This window comes from Echinops telfairi, unplaced genomic scaffold (assembly GCF_000313985.2).
Source record: "Echinops telfairi isolate 266 unplaced genomic scaffold, ASM31398v2 ScPeMD7_7469;HRSCAF=8507_1, whole genome shotgun sequence".
In the NCBI taxonomy this organism is placed as follows: domain Eukaryota; kingdom Metazoa; phylum Chordata; class Mammalia; order Afrosoricida; family Tenrecidae; genus Echinops; species Echinops telfairi.
The window spans coordinates 113,867,196-113,893,261 of record NW_022111373.1 but is presented as its reverse complement, the minus strand read 5'-3'; the positions used below and the strand labels follow the sequence as shown (position 1 = coordinate 113,893,261).

The 26,066-nt window shown below is 38.8% G+C and overlaps 1 protein-coding gene across 1 annotated transcript in view; it reads left to right on the top strand.

The window, feature by feature from the left end:
* WDR70 (WD repeat domain 70) overlaps positions 1 to 26,066 on the top strand; it is a 325,699-nt gene that overhangs the window by 134,320 nt on the left and 165,313 nt on the right. The window contains exon 9 of the mRNA XM_045285256.1: positions 1,161 to 1,237. Within this exon, the coding sequence (XP_045141191.1) occupies positions 1,161 to 1,237 (77 nt within the window). The remainder of the gene's footprint in view (positions 1 to 1,160; positions 1,238 to 26,066) is intronic.

Below are 26,066 nucleotides of genomic sequence, written 5' to 3'. Positions count from 1 at the left end.
AGCCCCCAATAAAATAACTAAAAAAAGAAGTGGGGGTGGGGGGGCAACAAATACTGTTGGGATCATGGAGAAATTGAAACTCTGATATACTTATACATTAGTGGGATTGTAAATGTTAAAACCCTTATGGGAAACCAGATGGTGCTTATTTAAAAAGCTAGAAGTAGAAGTAGCTTATCATCCAGCAATCCCAATCCTAGGTCTATAGTTTAGAGAGCTAAGGGCAGGGGAATGAATAGGCATATGTTCACCCATGTTTTCGCATTATTCACAAAAGCAAAAAATGATAAGCACCTAAGTGTATATTAGTGGACAAATGGACAAATAGTGGTACATGCACATAATAGAATACTATATAATAAAGAATAATGATGTATCTGACAACTATCTTAAATCATAGATGAATCTGAAAGATATTGTGTGCTTTGTGAATAAACCAATCAAAGCAGGGCAACTATTACATGATACCATTGTAACAAAAAGTCAAGAGTAGGTAGACACTCAGAAAAAAACATTGTTTGGTTACCAGTGGTGGGAGTGGAGAGAAGTCGGAATCACCTACTAGATAGTAGACATGTAAAAGTTCTGTTGATGAGAAAGGCAATATACAATATGAGAGAAATCAACTTGACTAAGGTAAATGAAGACATTGAGAGCTCTACATTACCACTCGTGATAACATAGGAAGATAGGTATGATATACGGTGTAAGACTAAGGAACTCCCATGACTTTTTCTTAATATACCCTTTTAACCGGAATCCCAGTGGTCACCTTCAACCAAATAACAGATTGGCTTATAAAATAAGCAACAATGTCCATGAAGAATTTGCTCCTTTAGCCAGTCAACTCTGTAAGTCCAAAGAGTGAATATTTATATGAAGGCAAAGATAAGATAGCAAGGAGGGGCAAGACAACTGGATGGATGGAAACGGGGTAGGTCGGTTGAAATGGTGAGAATTCTGACAAGTTACCAGGATTGTAACCAATGCTACAGACCAATTTGTGTGTGAATTATTGTATGAGAATCTGTCTTGTAAATATTAACTTAAAACAGACTAAGGAATTAAAACGATAAGAAGAAGTGCAAGTGTGAGCTATTGGTTTCTGATCAATTTTATGTTTTATCATTTAAAAAAATATTTTTTCTTTAATTTTTAAGGGTCACACAGCAATGCTTCATACTGGCTCATGGCATCCCAAAATAAAGGGAGAATTTATGACTTGCTCAAATGACGCGTGAGTATTATTGATAATCTATTTAATAGATTCCTGTCTCTTTTTTACATTCCTGTCTTTAAATATTTAATAGTCTTAACAGTAAAGTAGGAAACGATGATGGGGAAATAGATCTACGTGCATATATTTATAAGTTGGACATTGGGCCTCCACTCAAGTACTTCCTCAGTGCAAGAACATTTTGTTCTATTAAGTTGGCATTCCATGATGCTCACCTTCCCGACACGATCACTGAAGACAAATGTGTACATAAGCAAATGTGGTGAAGAAAGCTGATGGTGCCTGACTATAAAAAGATATAGCATGTGGGGTCTTAAAGGCTTAAAGGTAAACAAGCGGCCATCTAACTCAGAAGCAACAAAGCCCACATGGAAGAAGCACACCAGCCTGTGTGACCACGAGGGGCCAAAGGGATCAGTTACTAGGCATCAAAGAACAAAAAATCATATCATTGTAAATGAGGGGGAGTGCAGATTGGGGACCCAAAGCCCATCTATAGGTAACGGGACATTCCCTTACAGAAGGGTCACAGGGAGGAGACGAGCCAGTCAGGGTACAGTGTAGCAGCAATGAAACGTACAACTTTCCTATAGTATCTAAATGCTTCCTCCTCCCCCACTATCATGATCCCAATTACACTTTACAAATCTGGCTAGACCAGAGGTACAGATAGGAACTGCAAACAGGGAATCCAGGACAGATGATCCTTTCAGGACTAGAGATGAGAGTGGCGATACTGGAGGTTGGAGGGAAGGTAGGGTAGAATGGGGGAACCGATTATAAGGATCTACATATAACCTCTTCCCCGGGGGACGGACAACAGAAAAGTGGGTGAAGGGAGGGAGACATCAGACAGTGTAAGACATGACAAAATAATAATTTATAAATTATCAAAGGTTCATGAGGGAGAGGGGAGCAGGGAAGGAGGGGGAAAAATGAGCTGATACCAAGGACTTAAGTGGAGAGCAAATGTTTTAAGAATGATGAGGGCAACGAATGTACAAATGTGCTTGACACAATGGATAGATGTATGGATTGTGATAAGAGTTGTATGAGCCCCCAATAAAATGATTTAGAAAACAACAACAACAACGACAAAAACGTAGGAAACAATAGTAAAACCATAGCCCTGGTGTCGTAGTGTTACGTGTTGGGCTATGATCTGTAAGGTCAGCAGTTCAAAACCACCAACTGCACCTTGGGAGAAAGACGGGGCTTTCTGTTTTTGTAAAGAGTTAAGTCTCGGCAACCCACAGGGGCCAGTTTAGCCTGTCCTGTAGAGTTAGTCACTACGAGTTGGCATTGACCTGATGGCAGTTAGTTTGTAACTTTACTTTGAGTTTAACGGATAGTATAAGATTAAATATAAATTCCAATAGTTTTTATAAGGTGACACTATGGATCAGAGTGATATTATTAAGTGGACTCAAACGGTGTTGAAGTTGTGATTTTAATTATTGTGATTGTATTAGTTTTTTTAATAGTATTGATTTCCATCTTCGTGCACTAGCTAACACATTTTAAAAGATAATCATTGGTTCTATGATAGTTATTTTGAAAGTAATAAAATTTGATCAAATGATTATTAGAAGGCAGTTTTGAACTTTTATATATTGGTCGCTCACCAAAGAATACTAAAGGAAATTGTTGAACTGTTTATTCCTGTTTTTATTATATTATGAGATCCATATTTAGTATTCACAGTTCTTTACCAGAGTACATTATTTATAATTGCCTAGAGAAAATTAACATGAATAACTTTATAAATTAAAAACTATAGATGGTCTTATACATGTTATATTTATGTTAAAAATAATTTTGTGCTTTCAAAAAAGTTTGTTTTTACCATTTAGTTTTCTGATTTTTATGAATTGCTTCACTAACATTCAAATTTACTCTGTACATTCTTGGATGCTTTATGTTTACTGACGTTAATCCTTAGAATAAATGACAAAAGATAAAGTTGTCCATCTATAGAAAGGAAACAAAATTAACTGGCCCAGAAAGGAAATGAAATTAGACAATTCATATCAATACTAATGTGTACATTTGAATAAAGGGTCTGGTAATGTTGATTCCTTTTTTTCATCTTATAGCATAAGTAGCTTCAGAAATACTTATATTATGTAAACTTAAAATATATTCCTTATTTCAGCATTAAATAAAATTTATCAGTAATCTAAATTAATAGTATCTCATGACCAAATAGGGTTTATTCTGAAGATTCGAGGATATTTTCCCATTAGGAAATTTTACCATCAGGAAATTTTGAACATAATTAGTTAGCAAATGTGTGGTTAAAAATATTATAGATTTTCTTTTACATGAAATGGATATTATAGGAAATTCAGTAGTCTTTATCAGTAAAATGTCTAGGTAAAATAGTGATAAAAATGAACCACTGCTTTCCAACCTGGCCCTGGCACAATGGCTCCCACAGAGAAGGGCAGTGAGAAGGAGAAGGGCCATTCAGCCACAACTATTACGCGATGTAGATTTAGAGAACTTCTATATGAGGGTAGGATGGGAAATTCAATATTGGATATTAATGCTACCAGGGAAGAACAAACCCATTCTTGTAAATATGGAATCCAGGAGTTGGGATAAACACTTTGTTGTCAGCGCTATTTAAGGACCAGTCTGGATGATATGTTCTGATACTTGTTAACTCAATAACTTTATGAACTCATAATCACTTTTCCCAAATTGATTTCTGGGATATATAAATTAGATACAGTGTGAAGAAAGGCATTTCATGACAAATGTATTTGAGAAGCTTTGCTACTAGTGTAATGGTCCACAGTAATATTTAGAAGGTTCTGAGTAGGGTAGTTGACTAGTTAACTTTGTTAATCTTCCAAAGAGCACAGATAAAGTTCTACAGGCGTGTGACTGGGGACTCCCTGAGAAAGGGGCTGTGCACTGGTTTTCAGTGGACCTCACTTTGGTCAGTAGGTCACCCTGCTGTTCATTGCCTTCTCTCCTCTTCTGTGTTGACAGTCAGGACAGAGATAAACATTGACTGGCAGTCTCATGAGGTCCCTTTCCTTTTGGAGATGTTGTTAAGGCTACTTTAGGATTTAAACTCAGATTATTTCAACACGCTCCCTATGTGCTCATAATAGTAACATTCTTTTTCTTTCCCCTGTTCCTTGAATCTGCCCTCTCCTTTTTTATTTAAATAATTAATCTCTCCTTCCTAGCTTTCAATTTTGGGCAACTGGAAAATATAGTCTTGGAATACTCTGACCCTGGTGTAGAAAGCCTCCAAATACCTGAAACCTTGTGTCACTGCAGTGTGATTCAGACATTTAGTGCTTAACATACACGGTGAGTGCTTGCCAGGCGATGGCTCACGGCAGAGGCGGAACAAAATGTGGAGCTTGCCAAGGTCAATGTCAGACTTCATGTAAGCAACACCTATAATGAATTAGTTCAGATGCAATAGTTACCCTGGCAGCTCAGAATGAGGAATTGGGTGAGCAGCTCTTCTGGTGGAGAGCAACGTGACATCTCCTTTTTTCTTCTGACCTGAGGGCACCAAGTTAAATTATGGATTCCTCTTCTGGGTGTGAGTTGGAGATGCTTAACTTTTTGATTCCAGGAGATTCAGTATAAACACAATCCAGATAACAGGACTGTTTAAGAATGAAATAAAATAAGAAGGAGTAAGTGTAAGATGGCAATTAATCTTTTTTTTTGGTTGTTGTACCCAAATTTACCAGAATGAGAAAGAGATAATGAGACCCAGCTTACTACATTGTACTTGGAAGCAAATGCTAAGGGAAACCAGATGCTAATGAAATAGGAAGAATGTGTACATACTCAAAGGAAGTCATTTCAGCTTGTGAATATATATGGTCTGACCAAGAGTCATTTAAAATTTGAATTTGTAGTCATGTCAGAGTGGGAGTACAAGTATTACTAGTGAGATCTAAGTCCCTAGTACAGAATTTAGCAGATTCCAGCTCAGCATGGAGCTCTGCCTATCACCAAACCCAAACCCAAACCCAAACCCACTGCCATCTAGTCCATTCCAACTCACAGCGACCCTGAACCAGAGTAGAACTGATCCTGGGGGTTCCTGAGATGGTAAATCTTGATGGGAACAGGCAGCCTCATCTTTCTTCAGTGAAGTGCTTGATGAGTTAGCCTTTTGGTTCACAGTCTAATGCTTATCTCACAGCCTGCAGCACCATCAGGCTTGTGTGCATGTACTAACCTTCGCTCTCTCTATATATATCTATATCTATTTAATAAGTATTCCATGGAATCCTGTTTAGTTACAGGTGAGTCCTTCTGCACATGCACACACATGTGTGGACATATATATGGATAAGAAGAGTGAGAAAAAAACGAGGTTGCAAAAACAAGAATAGCAAAATCAAGTGAAGGATATACAGGTGTTCACTATTGTTATTTGTAGCTTTGAAGTATATCAAAGTAGCTTTGAAGTATATCAATTTGAAACATTGATGGACGAGAGCTTAATACTGGTCTAAAGTTGAATGTACAATAAAAGTAAAGAGGGCCATTCATGAAGGTTATAGTTATTTACATTCCACTTATTCTTGAATACATTTTCACTATATCATTTTTACTTAGATTTGAGAGGTTAGGAACTATCTGCATTGGATTATACATAGCAGGGGTTCTAAATGTATTCTCTGGAGTGCTGTTATCTGTAGGATGTCCAAAGAGAAAAGATTCCACTCTCCTCCTTTTGGAGAGTCATAATACAAAAGAGTTAATACATTAATTAAAGATCTTGAGAGGTTTATGAAAAAATTTAAAAAGCCAGTATATCCCAGACAAATTGATAAAATCCCTTCTTAGACACTTACATGCTGGGTGTAAGTTCCTAGGGAAATGAAGATAAACAATAGTAGTAAGTGCTTTTGATAGTTGTCTTAGTATTCTTTACTTGATGTCTAGGTTCTAATTCCCATTGCAATGGCTATAACAGCACTCACAGACAAAATTCACGATTAAAGTGCTTACTAAGGAAGTTCACAGGTTATCATACCAGTGAGAAATTCTCAGGATAGTTGTTTATCAAGACATATTAAGAGTTCCTTTACATCTGCTAATAAATGCCCAAAGGTACGTGCTTTTCTACCAGAACCCTCAACTTGAAGGGATTCAGCTCGAGTTCCATGGGTCAGCAAAACCAGCTCCCTGAATTAAATGCCCCGAGGCACCCGCTCTCCAAGCCAGGCTCCTGCACAAAAGCTCGCAGCTTCACTTGCTCCTTGGGTTGGGAAGTCCATCACTCTGTTCCATCCTCTGGCTCTTGGTTCTGCTGCTGCACCTTTGATGTCCCAGATGTCTTCTGGATCCAGGCGGTTCACTGTGCAGGGATCTCAGGTTCAGAGGACATGCTCCACTGTAATGAGATTCTTCCTTCTGCTTCTCAGAGGGCTCATTGATGACAGTCCCTGGAATCTTGTTCACAATTTCTCACAAGTGAATCCTATCAGTATCTTCCCTCATCCTCTTACCAGACCCATTCACAGAAAAGTCATTTGGTAGGTGTTAGAGACTCTGGCTAGAGGAGCCACATTAAAAACAAAATAAGAAAATCCACATTAAATAATTCACTGCTCCTGCAGAAAATACATTATAAATTATTTGTAAAGGTGAAGAATTAAAAATTTGGCATGACATAATGGAAAAGCTATGTATTTTGTTGTCAGAACCAGAGGCACTTGGGTTTGACTCCATAGTCACATACCTAAATATAGTTGTAAAGTCTCCACAGGATTATTCACACAAATGGATCCCAGAAAAATAAACCCTTGTATAACTGAAAGGTCTCCCACCCTTGTGTTAAGTATTTTTGGGGACACTTAAAAGAATGCATGCGTACCTTTCATTATTCATAAATGTTTTAAATATAATTAATCATCTTCATAATTCATAAATTATGATGTTGTGGTATAATAGGCCTCTGAAAGTCTTGGCATATGCATGCCTGTTCACAGCTTGCTGAGTTCTTGATGGCTGTTACCGTTTATTGGTTTTTCCTTTCCCTTCATTGTTACTTCTTGATGTTCTTCCTCTGTTGGTCTGCAGAGGAGAAGCTCATCCTTCCCTTTTTGTTTTTTCCTTCTGAAAGATCAGCAGATAAGGAGAAGCAGTTAGTGTATTTTTGCCATCCACTTTGGCTGCTAGGAAACTTTTTCTTGCTTCCTGATTTCTGGGCAGGGTTTTGACCCTCCAGACTGCCAGATAAATGAGGTGGTGTTATATTCATAATGGTACTCTTTCAGTGACACAGGTTTAGAATAAGAAATTACACCGTTTAGGTCACGTTGCTGCAATATCTGATATAGCCCTATTTTCTTTTGCCTAATTTAATGCTAATTAGTGTTGAACATAATCTCGTGGTTTTATCATTGTAAAACCATATGGATGCTTTTTATTTCGATCTGTTTAAATAGCTACCAGCATTTTAAAAAAATGAATAGATTTCCCCCCCCCCCATAAGGGTAGTTAAAATATATTTATACATTTTTATAAATGTGTTAGTGGTAGTGTTATATGAAATGAATAATTTTGACTCTAGCAAAATGTGATTAGGATTTAGCAGTGGAGCTCCGCCCCCCCTCCTCTTTTGAGCCTTTTTATCCTTATTTCCCTAGTCAAGCTCAGACACTTCTTAAAGGACCTCTGACTCCCACCCCCATGAGATCTGACTGTAAGGAGACTAACTCTCAAATGGTGACTATGATTGATGAGTGTGTTAGTTTGGTATAGTTTTCTGTTTGCCTGCCTTTTCTGTAGGTTTAACTATGAGAAAGATGTGGATCTTCTTTCAATTTTACCAAAAAATCATTTCAATGTATGCTTCTCAAAATTGTTTGCTTTATTCAGATCTCCTTGATTTCAGTGCTATTGAGAACCACACAGTAGTTACAAAGCCTGTAAGATTAAAAGATAATAATCCATTGCAGAGTTACCAGTAGTCTTTTCTTTTAAAAAATTTATTGTGTTTTGATGAGCGTTTACATAGCAAATTAGGATCCTATTAAACAATTTCTATACATACTGTTCATTAATACTGGCCACACTTTTCACATTATATCAACATCCTTTTCCCCCCAGTGGTTTGTGCACATCCATGGTTTGATCACTTTCACAATGAGTTGTATAGAGATCATCACAATCAGGTCCAGTGCTAGCTCCTTGCTCCTGGATTCCTTGTTTGCTCCACAAACCCTGTCCCCTCCATATTCTCCCCTCCCCACATCCCTGATAAACCACTGCATGCATATTATCTCTGTGCGGCTTCTACTCTTGTGCTTCACAAACTTAGAAACCCAGTAGTAACAATAAAAAGCAAAAACAAGATAAAAATAATAATGTAAAAATTAAATAAAGAATAAGAAAGAAAAAGACACCATCAATATTTTAAAAGCCAGGGAAGAAATGTTTGTTGTGGAACAAGCAAGAAATACTTAAGTCTAGATCAAATTCAGGTTGGGTCAAGATGGAGGTCAGCTGACCAAGTGTCAAATTATACCATGTTCCCTCCACCATGATCAAGTTCACAATAGTCTCTGATAGCAAAGCTGTTTGAGTAAAATGCAAATATGATGAAAGGTAAAGTATCAGGTTAAATTGTGAACACCCACTTTGTAGAGAGCTTTCGGGGACAGTGGGAACCCAAAATCTATCTTCAGAGTATCCTCTGTCAGGTCTCTTCTAGCAAGGGCTCTCTAAAGGTCGTAGTAGAACTTATCTAAACATCACCATTCACATTATGTGTGCGAGTTGCAACTTTAAGTCTCTGCCTTTAATTCACCTATGTATTTGTTAGGTGCCTTGGAATTGGTTTCTGCCTGGGTTGTTTTGCTCGTATTTATCTGGATTAATTTGTCACATAGGCACAGGAAGTTGGGTTTTGTGTGTAACCCCTTGTAATTTAAATGGAACAATGCCAGTATTCTCAGTTTCTAGCACAAAACAAAAATCCTTTGGAACTAAGCTCCTAGAAAAGTTTAAGGAAGTGGACTGAGTAGGATTTGAAACTCGAGTTAGTTTTCCTAAGGGATTGGTATGAGCCTAAAATAGAGCTCATTTAATCAATTATTTTGGAGCATTTTGAAAACAATGCATCAAAAACAGCCTGGCCATTCATTAACCATATTTTGCTTTTATGGTGATTTGGTTTAAAGCTGTAAAAGCACTAAAGGTCAAGGAAGATGATTTTCATGTTTGCCCTTAATGTTGAGTTGGTGATTTAATTTGACTTGCTAGTAAAACTAATCTATAGTGTCTTCACTGTTAACATCAGTTTATAGTTACTAATGAAACAGATGCAAAGTTATTACTCTTATTTATGTCCTATCACTTAAAATAAAATACTACTATGGTAGTTAACTTTTACTGACAGGCAAGAGTTACTTATAATTAACAGGTTAATCTTATGTACAGGGTTGCTCCCATTATGTTTGAATAGCTAATAGTTGATTTTTGTTTTCGTGGTATATTCAACTTATATATGCATACATGCATATATACATAAGTATATACACACACCTCATGTTTACAGTGTAAAACTTCACATCTCTAGGATTTATTTTTGCAATCCAATCACTTTATTGAATAGTCATGGAGGGACTGAAGGGGTGGGGACAATGAAGTCCAGTGACCGAGGTCCGACTGGATCTCCCAGACCTCAAAGCTGCCAAAAAGCCTAGGAATTATTTTTAAACTTAACATCATATTAACCTTGATGGAATTTTTATGTAATTTTTAGACCAAATGCTTGCTTCAGCCTTCAACATGATAGAGGAAAGTGTAAGAAAGTCGAAGTCTGTTTTGTTTTCCTATGTTTGTATACAGCTGTTATCAAGTAACTTATTTTGGCTCTGGGAGCATCAATCCTGAACAGTAATTTCTATGACAAGACAGTCTACCAGGGAAGATGCTATTTAGTTAGTATTTTCTTTTTGAAACCCATATTAAAAATCATCATTGACACCATCATTCATATGCCTCTGCATGATTTGATTATTAAAGTACTGATTTATTCTTTTCAGTATTTATTTTTCATGAAGAACGTGGGTGTCTGTCTCAAAAGCAGCGGTTCTCAACCCCTTTGGAGGCTGAACGACCCTTTCACAGGGGTTTCTTGATTTATAACAGTAGCAAAATTGCAGCTATGAAGTAGCAACGAAAATGATTTTATGGTTGGGGGTCACCACCACATGAGGAACTCTAGTAAAGGGTCGTGGCATTAGGAAGGTTGAGGACCACTGCTCTAAAGGGTCGTAAGGCTTACTTGCTTCCTGGATTCCGCCCTTCAGATGATCATTTGTGAGAGGGAAGTTTGTGTTTCTGCTGGGATTTCTAGGTCAGGCAAGATAGTATCAGTACAACCATTCTACTCTATGAACAGCTAAGTGAATTAACTCACCAGCACTCTTGTGGCATTGGTAACCCTATTCCAATAATGGATTAGTGCGATATGAAGAGGAGCCCTGGTGGCGTTGTTGTGTGTTATGTGTTGGGCTGATAACCACAAGGTCAGCAGTTAGAAGCCACCAGCCACTCCGTGGAAGAAAGATGAGACTTTCTGCTCCTGTAATGCGTTACAGCCTCAGAAACCCACAGAGGCTATTCTACTCTGTTCTATAAGGGTCCACTAAGTTCCAATAGACTCATTGTGAGTTTTACAAGGAAGTATAAGCAATGTGCTACCCTTCTCTTTGGCCTCTAAAACTGGTAAGTTTACATGACTTGGTAACCTGTTTCTGACCCATAAACCAGCTTTCCTTCCATTAATATTTCTAAAATGCTTATAGATGGAAATGCTAGCTTATGTTACGACTATATGAAAAGCACTCTAAGTGACATCATCTCCCTGTTAATGTAATAATAAAATCAAGTAGACTCTGAAATAGAAAGACTGCACAAATTATTACTGGCTTCCCTTTGATACAGGTTTCTTTAATGAGCTGGAATGTATTAATGAGATCATTAATGACAAAGGCTATTTTTGGAAAGCTAGATTAACCAACCGGCAGCATACCTAGCACAGATTTGTTTAATGACATCTCATGTGATAGTTTACATCCTACAGCACTGTCAACAACTGTGTCTTTTTTGAAGGAAGGAGGAAATAAGGCTTACTGGTGATAGTTTTTCCAACAGAGAAGTTGGTTACAGAGGATTTAATCTCTGCATAATAACTGAAGAGGTTGGCTAGCTTCTTGTTGATACCACACAGCTGTGTAGTGATTACCATCCTTAATCTTAGCCTGGTGGTTTTACTAAATATGTTACAAACAGATGGAAGAATATATATCTTCATGCTGTTTTACATAAAAGACCCATCTTTTGTAAACGCACACCATTAAGTTTGTTCATTCTTCGTTGTACTTTTGAAAAACTGCTTTGTCAGTTCTTTAGCACATTTTATTTATTGACACCTTTCTGTATGCTTGGCCTTGTGGATAGAATGAAATTGTTCTTGCCCTTGTGGACTTTGTAATCTAGTTGAAGGAGAGATGTTTGAAAACACTCAAAACTATTTAAATATAATTTTAAGTGTGTAAGATGCTGCTGCAAAGGAGCAGCATCACCTCAGGGGTCTGGAGGACCAGTCAAAATTTCTCCAAGGAAGTGCTGTTTAAGCCAGATGTAAGAAATGAGTAGTTGTTAGTAGGGAAAGAGAGGTGGATGGTATCTGAGTTAGTTAATTGTGCCAGCCTGGCCGATAATCACGTGGGGCTGGTTGAAAGGCGGAGGGATAAATGGGTGGTGAATCCTCGCCTTGCTAGTTCTCGGGTCTCTTGTTTTGTGATGGTTGCATCGGGTGCAGCTGCCTTAGCAGTTCCCTGCTTCAGCTTGCAAGATTGACTTCCTACAAGACATCCCCAAGGAGAAGCTACATGGACCTATTCCGATGCACACCTGGGTGCTGGAGCAGCCGTGTGGAGACCCCTGCTAGTGCTGAGATGCTTATCCGTTCACTGACTCAGCTTTCCTCCTGCAGTCGGCATCATTGCCTCTGTTTTGTGAGGTGGAAGACTTTGTGGACTGGTGTTGGGTTAATGGGTTAACGTTGGACTTGTGGGATTGGGCAGCATTGGGTTGGGATGTTTTCGTGATGCACCTTTTCTTTACATAAAACTCTCTCTTCTACATGAGTCGCTGTGGATTTGTTTCTCCAAAGTACCCAGACTAATACAGTGTCCCAGACAGTAGGAACAGTGCATATGTAGGCATATTTTATTCATTGAGAGAAACTCAACGTTATTAAGGTAGAGACAGTAAGACAGCGGGTAAGGTGCCTATGCTGAAGTAGGCAGGGATCAGATCATACAGGTCTTAATAGGCCATGTGAGACACATTTGGATTTTATTTCAAGGGCAACCAAAAGAAGATAAAGGATTTTAACCAGAGAGTGATGCAATCGATTTATAGCTTAAAAGAAATTACTCTGGCATCGTTAGAAGAATAAGAGGGCTGGGTGAAGGGCTAGCATTTATAGCCAGATTTTGGCTTTGATGCTGCTATGTCGTCAGTAGTACTGTTCATAGCTTGCAGTGAATCTGAGCTCTGCCCACTTCCTAAGTGGAGAATCATTGAGCCAGTCCACCTCAAAGTAGGATCCACAGATCTGTGAAGGTACCTGAGATCTTGTCATCTGGTCCACCACATGGAGCTATTTTCCTAAAAAAATGAAGATATAAGTTGCCCTTTCCTCACTGTTGACATTTGCACCAAGGATACAGAAGCAGTGGTGACTATAACTCCTGGCATCTTGACCTGAAACAAAACAATGCTGTCAAAGTAAAGCAGTAGCCAGTATACTCTTCACTCCCACACACTCACAGTAATAAATCTAAGCAGAAGAAAAACCACTACAATGTACGTAAGAATGTCCTTGGTAAAGCATTAAAAATAAGTTCTTTGAAGTTAGTCTGTGATTATGCCTTTTTGCTGTTCTGTGTTTTGAATGTTAGAGAAGTACTTCTTTGCATCTCTTTAGAATGTTTTTTATGAAGTCAGTCATTCCTTAGAATGAATAGTTATCTGTTTTTCAGATTGAATTTAGTACCTTACGGCTTCTAGTTAGTTATCTGGGTCTCAGCTCTCATGAACAGGTTCCATTTAATGGTAGTTGCTAGAATTGAAAGCAATTAATACAAAGGCCAGTCCTGGAAATCAGGAATAGTAGAACCATTTCCAAATGATGGTTACTAAATTTGAGAGTCAAATTCAATTCCCTTATGTATAGTCAAACTTAAGAATGCCAGTATCAATTATTGGTTTAATAAAACTCTTATAACACTGCAGAAGGGTCCCCCAATATTCATTGCATAAATTGTGGGGTGACTGTAAAACACAGGCTCACATTATTATAAAGTTGAGCAGTTATCTGGGATGAATTGGAACTGACTCTATGCCAATGAGTTTGAATTTTGAGTGCCTACTATGGAGAATGGGAACCAGTTGCCAATTGCTTTATATCCAAGTTAGCGTTAACGAAGAACATATGATTGAGGAGTTTCATTGGGCTTATTATTTTTATTTTTTTTTGGATTGAATTATGTATTGGAAATGCATTTTTAGACACAACTTAAGGAATTCTAACAGAAAAGATCAGCTAAATGGAATTAGCTCTATCTGTTGGTACTTAGACACAGAATTATGTGGTTAGCCAACATGCAAAGAAGTTTAACTTTGTTTCAAAAACAGTAAAACTAATACTTGACATTTATGAAGTTCATTTAAAAAAACCCCAAACCAAAACAGCCTAACAAAATCATTGATGTTCACGACCACCCAAGTAGCTGTTGTAATTAATGTCGATGGAACCAGAAGAACATTGGCAAGACACTGGCCCTGAATAGATAAACTTTGAGTTTACCAAATATGGGCTCTTTATTCTCACTAGATAGTTGGTGGAGACCAGGATTCTAGTAAAATCCTGTTTTTGTTCTGAGGTTGTAGTGAGTGTAGCTTCCTGTCTGTCCAGTACACTCTTCTAAGCACATTAGTTGCATTACTTCCTTTAATTGTCTCATATCCAGATTTGTTTTGCAATTGTAAGATCTTTCCTTTTTTGTTTTCCTTCTTACTTGTATTTGTGTAAGAATCTGAAGTCATTGCTTTGTTCTAGGAACTCTATGGACAAAGGGCCAAAGTGCTACTCTACTGCCCCAATACTTATTTTGTTGAGTCAATTCTGACACATAGCGACTCTTTGTAGGACAGAGTAGAACTGCTTCCTAGGGCTTCCAAGAATGCTCTCTATGGGAGCAGCCTCATCTTTCACCCCAGGCTTGGACCACAAGCTTGCGGTTAATAGGCCGGTGCTTACCTCCCTGTGCCACCAGGGACCCTTACTGTCTTCTTGGTGTTTTAGGGTACAAAAGAGACCTCATCTCGACTAAAGAGAACATTTATTAGTCTTGAGAGAGGCAAAGACAACACAAAGACATAGGCACATCATACAGATGAGTGAAGCCACCATTACAAGGATGAAATGGTGTTTGAGGATTGAGATGCCAAATAAATAGGTATGGGGTGGTGATGATGAAGAAACTGTCACAGAAACCTGATTGGTGGCAGATCAGTACATCACAGGGCACGGGACCATGATTGGGACACGTACATTGTTAGATAGAAGGACTTACAAGATTGGTCCGTGGTCTTCCATCTAAGGCAGTCAGAGCTGAATGATCGGCCATGACCCATGACTATTCCATCTCCTGTACTGTCCACAGTATGGTGACCTCCATCAAGGACACTGAGGCAAGCCCCTAAATGAGATACTACCTTTTTCTGGCCTGGCCAGCAGGGCGGAGGCATTGTACTCACCAGGCATTCATCCTGAGGACATCCTTGGTTAATGGTCAGAAAGTATTCCATGGAGGCTGAATTGATGTGGGGACACTGCAAATGGATTTTGGACTGCCTCTGTCATCCTTTACCTATTTGCAAACCGAGGTGCTCAGAATTTAAGCTTGAAATTTGAGAGGAAATATTCAAAGTTAAAAGTTATATCAATGGCGACCTTAGTTTCAAAAGTTAGGCGTTTTAAATAATATTTTTTTCTCGTCATGTTAAGTCTAAGTATCTTATTAACTAGCTGGCTTCTCTATGAACCAATGAATCTGCTCTGCCACACAGTTTAGAGTTGCTTATGTTTTGAATAAATTGTATAATTAAAGTAAACATGAATTCTTTCCATCTTTGCATTGTGTGAACATCTAATTAAGACTTTCTCTGGGAAGACATTTTTGGCAGATTATGAAACTGATAGTTTATGAAGTAATATTACTGTTCCAGAAAGACCTAGCCAGACCTCTTTTTCACTCTGAATATATCAGCTGCCTTGGTTATTCAAGTTTGGTAGGAACATTCTATAAGAAAGTCAATTTTTTCCCCACACGCAGAGAAAGTCCATCTGAATGTCAATTTTAAGAGAAATATCAGACATTTGTTTCAGAATATTTATTATGTTAATAATCTGGCTGTTTTCTGATAATAGCTTGGTGTTTACTTTCCAAAGTTTTAGAATTGCATATGGTTGCCATAATATCTGTTGATCCTAAACTTTTGGCTTGAACTTGGCATATTTAGAACTTTTCATTTATTTCTTGGTAAAAGATTACTCTTCAGCTCTGCATTATCTATCAGCCATTGCTGCCGAGCTGATTCTGACTCATAGTGATCCTATAGGGCAGAGTAGAACTGCTCCGTAGGGTTTCCTAGGCTGTCCATTTTTACAGAAGCAGACCGCTTCATCTTTCTCTCGTGGAGTGGCTGGGTCTTCATTGTTCATCCTGCCAACCTTTCAGTTAGCAGCTGACAGCTGAATTGGGAGTCCTCTATTTACCAGCCACTTCTATAGTATGCAGAGAGACCCTTTTTATATCTGCTGTCAGCTAAGTGTTAGGCTGCTAAGCACAAGGAGAAAGATGCTGCTGTCTGCTCCCGTAAAGATCTACAGCCTTAGAAACTATGTATTGGAATCAACTTGATGGCAATAGAGGTGAGGTATATAAAAAAAAAAAAAGCTCCATCTTCTGCTAGTAGACCTGGGTTTTTTTAGTCCAGAACAGATAAACCCTTCAGGACCAATAAGGGGAGCAGTGATGCGAGGAGGGTAAGGGGAGGGCCGGTGGGGGGAGTAAGTGGGAGCTGACCACAATGATTGAAGTGTGGCCCCAATCCCAAGGGACAGACAGCAGAAAAGTGGGTAAAATGAAACAGCAGTCGATATAAAACATGAAAAAAAGAAAAGAAAGAATGATTTATAAATTATCAAGGGAGCATGGGGGAGGGAGGGTGAAAAATGAGCTGACGCCAGGGGCTCGAGCAGAAAGAAAATGTTTTGAAAAAGGTGATGACAACGTATGTACAGATGTGTTTGACAAAATGGATATATGTGTGGATTGTGATGAGGCTGTAAGAGCCCAATAAAATAAAAATAAAAAAAGAATCGATTTTCAAAGTTATCTGGATTTAAGAAATAATAGTCTTACTCCCTGCCATTGAGTTGATTCCGATTCATAGCCATACCTGTGGGCTCATGAGAGTGTATCTTTCTTTTTTTTTTGAACAGTCATTTCTTTTGATTGTATTGTTCTTAAGAAAGAAAGCCTATCTTCAATGGATGAATACAGGTTGTGGAAGTTTCTTAGGGTAACATAACAGACTGAGGAGATGCAACTTCTCTTGGCTTTCAGTAGTGCTTAACAGGTTCTATTGACAACTTGAAGACACTGGCTGGTCTTTCAGAAAATAACTTTTCTGAAAAGGGAGCCAAAGAGAGGTCACTAAGTGAGGAGCATGCTCCTGATCATCGGAGTGTGGTTTTTCCTTTCTGATTTGAATCAGAGAGAGAGCAAGAGTGAGAAATCAGCCCAGCAGTGGATACTGTAACTTTTTAAAATGAATATTAAGATATTCAATTTTAATGCTTTTTTTTTCTTTAAAAAAAACTGTTTTATTGGCATATAATTCACATATCTTACATTTCAATAGTTCAGTCACATCCAGAAGAGTTGTACAATCATTACCATATTTAATTTTAGAAAATCATCTTCATTCTTGTACTCATTGTTATTCGCTCCCCATTTCTCCCCAATCCTACCTGCCATATCCACAAGGCATCATTAATCTAGTACTGTCTCTATAGATTTACCTCTCCTGGATTTTATATGCAGAAAAACATTTAAAGACAACCAAAAAACCTAACAAGAATAGCAAAGTAAAACAGGCAAAAACTTCAATTGAAAAGAGCAGAAAATATTAAAAACTAGAACAAATTAAATGGATCATAAAGAAGATCACATGATAGAGTGCTCAGTTTTAACCTAACTGCATCTGCAACAATTCACTTTCCAATGCGTTCTGCATGTTAGCAAGACTATTCATACCCCTGGTCCATAATCAGAGGGATTCAAAGGAGCCCTGGTGGCACAGTGGTTAAAGAACTTAGCTGCTAATAAAAGGTTGGTGGTTTAAATGTACCAGCCACAATGGGAGAAGGATGTCTGCTTTCATAAAGATTCCAGCCTGGGAAAACCTATGGGGTAGTTATACTCTGCTTTGTGTGATTGCTGTGAGTCAGAAATCAACTGGACAGTGGTGAGATAGGCTCAGATCTGTAAAAATGCATGCTTTTTGCTGGGAAAACATACATTCATATTTCTTAGTGACTGTTGATTCTTAGAGTAGAAATTCAAACTAGGCCTCTGCATGTGTCAAATTTTAAATATGCCTGCCTGATATGCTTCAAACAGGTACTCCGGCCTATTTGTGAGAAGCTTTGTGATAATGGGAGTCACCAGACCTTACAGAATGTCTTACCAGCCACTTATCATTTATTTTATTACCTGAATAAGGCTAACAGAAGCCAATCTTGTGGAAAGAAAATACAAGTGGAAGAAATTTATCTAGTCAGGCTTAAGCTTTGACTAAGTTCTGTAGTACTCCTTAGCTATTTCCATTATTATATCAACCTTGTCTTAGGCAGGGGTCTCCAGAGAAGCAGTACTAATGAAACATATATACACATACATACATATTTGTGTGTGTGTACGCGCGCGCGTGCGTGTGCGCACACATGCGCACATGTCTAAGTTTATGGCTCACACAGTTGTAGAAGTGGCCAAGTCCAAGTCTAGGCAGGTAACATTTTTGTGGGTCAGATGTTCCTGACTCTTGTAGCTCCTGGGGCTGATGAACCCAAGATCAGCAGGAAGACAACAGGATGGTGGCAGACAACAGGCTGAAGACAACAGGTGAATGACTCCAAGGTGGCTACAGAAGTGATTGAGTCCAAGTCAAGTTAGATGACAGGTCTCTGATGATTCCAAAGATTGACAGGTCATATTCTAGGTTATAGGCTCAGGTCCAAAGAACCAGAGGTTGATGATCTAGTTATAGGATCCAGATCTAGGAAAAAGTTAACAAGCTTTCCCATAGCATTTAGTTATATTGGAAGCAGGCCATCCCTTGAGAAAACTTTCTTTTTAATTGATTTGCATCAGGGATATGATATTGTTAAGGGTATTGCATCCTGCCCTATACTTCTTGCAACTGGTTAGCTGCTCATAGCCAGTATTCATAGCAGATCCTATTATGGAGGTTATTGCACGGCAGCATAGGGGATTATTAGGTCTTGAGTGCCAAACAATTGTGAAGATGGTGCATGTCCTGTTGTGTTTCCTTCTCTTGTGCATAGGGTTGCTATGGGTCGGAATTGACTTGATGGCATCTAACAACAATTACTACTACCAAGAATCCTGGCCCAGCCAAAATGACATAAAACCTTAGCTATCACAAACATCATTCTTACTTTCATTACCTTAATGGCAAAAGTGATCAATTATACATAACTCTTGGGGGAAATCTGCTAGGACTAATGGTTGGTACAGACTCAACATGCTTTATTCACATCATGTTTATTGAAGGAAAAAAATCTGGAGTGCCATTTATTTAGCTACTTTCAAGTGATTTCCATTTGTATTACTATTCAGGTGCCCTGCTGGTCCAATAGTTAGGGCTTAGCTGCTCCACACAAGAAAGCTGTGGCAGTTTACTTCCATGAAGCCTTGGAAATTCACTCCATGTGGGGCTGTAGGCTCTGTCTTATACAAAGTCCCTTCGAGGAAGAATCAACTCAATGGCAGTTTGTTTTTAAGGGTGTTATTATTATGTCCCGAAACAGTAACTTAAGTTTCTTGAAGGAAACATATTTTGTACTTCTTTCTTATTTACAATTGACTCTCTCAAAATTCTAAAAAAATGTAGAACATACTAATATATAAAATCAAAAAGGATGAGATTATTTTGTTCAAACAATAAATCTTTACTTTTGAATTCTTTTAGAAATAAACTCTTCCCCATTGGTTGGTTTGACAGAAATGGCATACGCTGTGTTAATCATTAAGCTAAAATGTATAAAATATTTGTGTAAAACACATAGTTGAAGCTGTGGTAACAGCAGATGGAGTTTGCCTCCTCAGTGAAGAAATGGAACGAAGAATCTGCAGAATCACAAAGAATTCATTTTTGGGAGCTGTGACGCTGGCTGGCATTGTGCCAAGCTTGTGTCACGGATGTGACGGCTGGAGGAGGGTCTCAGCAGCAGCCCATCGAACTGAGGGTGTTTGATACAGTTGGTCTCATTGAATTAGCGAAGCTTAATCTTCTTATGGCTGCACATTATGACACTGCTTTTTGAGGTGCAAACTGGAAAAGTGAAAGGTTCCCTCTATTAACTTAGTGGAAAAATCATGCCTGATGTTGTAAGTGCACCTTACACACGCATGCACGCACGCGCACGCCTCCTGTTGCAGTTAGATAGCAGTGGAGGAAGCATAGGAAAAAATAAAGTTTTCTTTTCTTTTTCTTTGCAACCCCCCTCACCCCAGTTTTATTTTCTTAAGATAAAATTAAGAGACCCCAATTGGCATGGTATGTCAGAATGACTGATAAAGTTGATGATACTGAAAAGACTGATAAAGTTGATGATACTGAAAAGAATGGGGTTATCTATTTATACTGCTAGTTACAGATAGCCCTTCACGGTTTGTCATTGAAGCATCTCTGGATTGTGATTTTAGAAAAAAGTTATTTTTCAATTGACATTAATTCTGTTTGTTTTATTTCAAAGGCAACTTAAGTACAATACCCATCTCAAAAGTAGCAATAAGAGGGGGAAAAACCTGCTAATACAGCTATGGTTTTAGTACGTCTGAAATGTCTACAGAGAACTCAATTAGGGAAAAAATGATTATGGTGTTTGCCAGCATAGTTCAGTTTTTTATCTAGATATATAAAACTCCAAGCTCTAAATGAAAGTTGCAGAGCCATTTACAACCTTGACCAATCAGGTCTCTTAAGAACCCCATCTCAGTGTTTGCTCTTTCCTCTTTTTGTGGCTTCGTGCAAGGCTGCTTTTGTGTCATTAGTAACTGAGCTGGTTGAATAGCTTAGCTGCTAGGCATAGTTTGCTGCACAAGTCATTCCCTTTTGATCTTAACAAGACAAGCTGTAGTCATTTATCGTTAGAGTCTGTTATCTTGATGAAAGAAGAATCATGAGTAGATTTATTTTATTACACGTCAGCTTGATGTGTGAAATTACTTATGTTGTCTGTATTTACAGCTGTTAATTCCCAGGAAAACAGGTGTCTTTGTCTTATGTAGTCCACAGGAATTTAGTCCCTCCCTCACCCTTTTCTCTTTCCTTTTTATCATTTTATTGGGAGCTCTTACAGATATAATATTCCATAGTTCAGTTACATGGAGCAGTATTGTACCATTGCTACCACAATCAGTTTCAAAACATTTTCTTCCTTCTTAAACTCCTCGATATCAGCTCCCCTTTATCCCCTCCACCCCCCCCAGGAACCCTTATTTTATTTATTGCCACATCTTACACCATCCAATATATCCATTTACGTACAATTTTGTTATTCGTTCCCCTGGAGTGGGGTTATACAGTCATCAGTGCTATCAGCTGCTCCCCTCATCTAAACCCCCTCACTTTAAAAAATCTTTCCTTTAAAATGTGTCTGTCAAGATGCCACAATCTTCGATGGTGAGTGTTACTTTGTGTTTTGAAAGGAAACCTGGTGACACTGTCGGGTAAGCATTGGACTGCTAACTAGCTACAAGGTCAGTAGTTCAAACCCACTAGGAAGAAATTTCCAGCCTTGGAAACTCCAAGGAACACCCCTGCTCTGTTCTATGGGTCAGAATCTGAGGGCAGGGAGTTTGGGATGTATTTTGAAGATGTGCTAGAAACCTGTTCGTATTTAGACTATTAGAACAACCCTTTAGGGTGACAATATTCTAGAAAAGTTTAGACAGAGTTGTTTACAGATGGAGGATAGTCACCACTTTAAAGTGCACAGTTCAGTGATTTAGTGTGCTCATCAAATAATTGTACAACTGTCAAATTTTAGAACATTTTCATTACCCCAGGAAGAAACCCCAAACCTATTAGCAGTTACTTTGTATTTTTCTCTTCCTCTAGTCCCTGGGAATCACTAATGTACCTTCTGAATTTTAAAATGATGCATTGAAAGTAAAAGAAACAAAACACAAAACGTTTAGTACCACTTATCCTTCATTGAAATGATGTGACCAACTGATATATGCCTTATCATTTTAATTAGGCTCCACTTTAATTAGGCTCAGTGATATATTGTTAATTACTTGTTTCTTTAGCAAAATTTTGTTGAATTAATCTCATTTTTTTCTGAAAATTTGAGTTAGTGTTTCTTTTCTTCTACCTCTAACTTGGGAGAAATACAAAGAACTTAATTGTATTTACATGTGCCTAGAATTCCTTTCCTTCATACTACAAGTACATATTTATATAGTAGTCATTTAGGATTAAGGCTTAAAAGACTTTAAAATGAACTTTAGTTTTTCTCAGTAAGATTCTGGAACGACTCTCAGAGTTTTAGAGACACCTTTTCTCTGCATACAAACAGGTGACATTCTTTGTAGGTCATGAGCATTTCTTCACTAGAGTAGACTCTTAGGGTCCTGGCTAGCTGTGCTTCATCGGGCACTTGATTGAATGACCGGTGGATTAGTAATCACAAATGTCTATCATAGTTTAGTTTTCCCTGATTCGAGGGTGAATGGTAGAGAGATTATTTGAGGTTGACGATTCTATAAAGGAAGATTTAGTTCAACTCAGAAGGGTCAGAGTTATTGTAGGTCTTTATTATTGTGTGACACTCCCACGTGTGTATGGCGCGAAGAGGAGGGTGTGAAATTGATTACATAATCAATTTCGGGAACATTGAGGTAAGGCTTTGCTGACACCTCTTGGGAAGCGGTGACAGAACCTGTGGTCTCAAGTAGTCTAGTAGTCAAGAGTAGCTCGACTAAGAGTTATGACTGACTCTTCCTGGAGCAGCTCTTTCTGATGGTCTTTGCAGAAATAAGCAACGACACAAATACTTTGAATATCTGAGATACTAGACCCTACTTCCAGGCTGAATAGATACTTAATTTCTAACTTCATGCTTCAGATGTCCCCTCTGGAGATAAAACTCAAAATGCTCTTTTTAAATTGTCAATGAGCAAGACAGGGGAAACACTACCACTTACTAGATATTGACATAAGCTGGCAGGACCAACCGGGGAGGTGGAAAATCCACAGTGAATGTCCCCCTACAGCTCATGCCATGGCATACAAAAGTATAACATGTTTAGCTACAGATTCTGTAATAACTCAGAGGAAGAGTGGCTTTCACCGTACAAAAGTCTGCACTGCCTACAGAATTTGAAGAGTAAATATCTTGTATAACGTGATGCTCTGATGGAAAGTTAGGTGGCTTCAAAAGTCACAAGTAGGCCCTGATGAGAAGGGCTAGCAATATAATCAGGTTCCGAGTTCTGAAGTTCAGGTTCAAACACACATTTCTTTTTCCTGGCAGATTACTTTTACAGCATGTGCAGCAGCCCCCTGAAGATACTTGTTTATTGCCACGGCTCCTGTGCTTTCTCACTGAGCTGGAGCAGCCGGTGTTGTCCAGGCCTATAGAACAGAAGTCCTTTCCTTTCAGAGATCATGCCTGGCTGGTGTAATTTGGTAGTCATCAGAAATAAAAAAGAAGTGGGGGACTTTTTTAACCTTTGAAAGTGATATCCTTTCAACCTTGGCAGGTCTCCGTGTTCTATCTTTGTCTACAAAATCCACAGCGGAAATGCTAAGAGTTCCCGGGCAGGAGTTAGGAGAGCTCGTTGTCAGGAGGATCCTGTGGCACTTTTCAGAAAGTAGAGGGCCATCCAGCAAAACTAGGCCACTCAGTCCAAGGATCAGGTGCACCTCGCCGTATCACATGGGTTTGAAGCTTCGCATGCTTTTAAGCTTATCTGTAACTTGGTCTGGTTTCTATTTATCTGTTTGAGCCCAGCACAATATTTGTGGTTGCTGAAAATTCCTTACTCAAACCAGTCCACACATACAAAAGCAGTTTTCTCTTTTCATTTAATTTGCTCTTTAGTCGGCTGCCAGGTTTATACGCACTTACCATTAGAGTTTCTCACTTAGGCAGACACACACACACACACACACACACACCCCAACACCCCCCCCCACATCCCCTGTCCCCACCCTCCGCACACTCACCCTGTTACTTCTGTTGTGCAATGTTTTTAGACCCCCCCCCCCTCTTTTCTCTTAGTGGCAGATGTTTGGGAAATGAGTCCATGGCGGTCCTTTTCCTGAATTATGTAAATACAGGTATTTCCGTATGTTATGAAAGCCTGGCTTTGGCAGAGCCCCTGCTTACTCTAGTTGAATTCTTTCACCAGGGATGCAGGGGACTGAGCAAGGATGCTCTCCAGCCTTGGGAATAGCACTCTGAGTACACTGCTCTCTGAAATCTCAAATAACCCACAATAAAGTGAGTTATTTAGTGTCAATCTTTTCATTTTTGTTCTGATCGTGGAAACCTTTACCAGATATTTATCTTGCCTTCTTAAGCAATATTCTGCCATTTCACTCCTTGCTAAATGAGAATCATCGTTAGAAAGGACATACACCAAACTGAACTGCCCACAGTTTGATGTATGTTTGAGGTATAGAGATACCAATGTAAACTATGTGTAGGAGAGTGAGTGTCAAAAATGACTTTGGTTATTTCTGCCCATCTGCCGTCTTAAGGAGCCATAGCAGTGCAGCCTTGAAGAGCTTGGCTGCTAACTGGAAGGTCAGTGGTTCAAAGCTGCTAGTTGCTCCCTGAGAGAAAGTATGGCAGTCTGCTTCTGTAAAGATTGCAATCTTGGAAACTCACAGGGGCAGTTCTATTCTGTCCTATAGGGTTATTATTTGTTGGAATTGATTGGATGGCAACACGTCTTTGTTGTTAGTTTGATGGCCCCTTTCATTGTGACTGCAGAGTTAGTTAAGGTCCATTTCCTTACTCAATTAATCTGAGGTATTTGTGTAATGGGCTATGTCTAGTATAGCCGGCAGAGGTGATGGTGTGTCCGTTATGAAGCTATGCTTAGCTTGCATGATTCTACTTGTGGAACTCTTTTCTAACCACCATCATTAGAATTTGCTTATGGTTACCTGTTGGATATAGCCCCATCCCATCTTCTGCCATCCCATCTAACAGGCAGCCAACCACAGCACAGGTGAGGAAGGCCAGTCTTGAGAAGCCAGGCTCACTCTCAGGAGAGGGACTAGCTATGTTAGAATTGCCAGCCGAGCTGTAGATTTGGAGCAATAAGTATTTATTGTTTTAAGCCACTGGGCTATGGAGTAATTGGTTCTGTTGTGGTGGTTAGGTGCCACTAACTAGCTTGCAACTCAAGGCAACCCATACAATAGAGTAGAACTGCCCCCAAAAAGGGGGTGGGTGGTGGAGGATGTGTAATCTTTATCAAAGCACATCACTCAGTCTTTCTCCTCGGGTGGGGGGGGGACACGGACTGAATACATAATCAACCACCAACTTTTCAGAACCCATTGTGTCTATTCAATGTTTCTAGAACCTGTTTGTTTGAAGTAAAGAAAGTTTAAGACATCCAGTTACTTCTTAGTCTTTTATCTGTTTTACAGAAGATTGTTCTGAATGATATTTCTGCAAAATTAGTGAATCAGAGAGAAAAATCAAGATTTTTCATTGCTGCTAGCTTCCCTGAAGTTGATTTGCCCTTTTGCAAATAACCGTTTTCATTGTTGTCTTTAGAATCCTTTAATAATAGCTTTTTATGTTGTATCTGTCCTGTGACCTTATTAGAAGAGGAAGCACAGGATGTCTCTTGCCATCCTGTACCTATTTTTCTATCTCAAGTGATGAAGTTTGTTAATGACTTCTTCATTTGCTTGGTCATAACAGCTAGTTTGGGGGCAAGTGAAGCATGTATGGAAGCCCGTGTAGCCAGTGGATAAGTGCTCAGCTGCTAATCACAAAGGTCAGTAGTTCAAACCCATCAGCTGCTCCAGAGGAGACCAATGCGGCAGCCTGCTTCTATAAGGATTTCAGCTTGGAAAACCCTATGGAGCAGCTCTAGTCTGTGCTATCAGAATGATAGCACACAGGCCTGATGTCAATGGCGTATTTACATCCTAGGGAGACACTGACTAGTAAACAACAAATGGAAATACAGTGGGGCAGACATTATGGGACATGATGCTATAGCAACTCTAGGATAGAAACACTAGTTGGGGAAGTGGTGGTTGGGATCAGAGAGAGTCCACCGGGAATAACATATCATTTGAAAATATATAGGATGATAGAGAATTAGCCACAAAAGAGAAACACCATAGCATCTTTGGGAAGTATATGTAGAAAGGTTGGGCACATTTGGGTTAG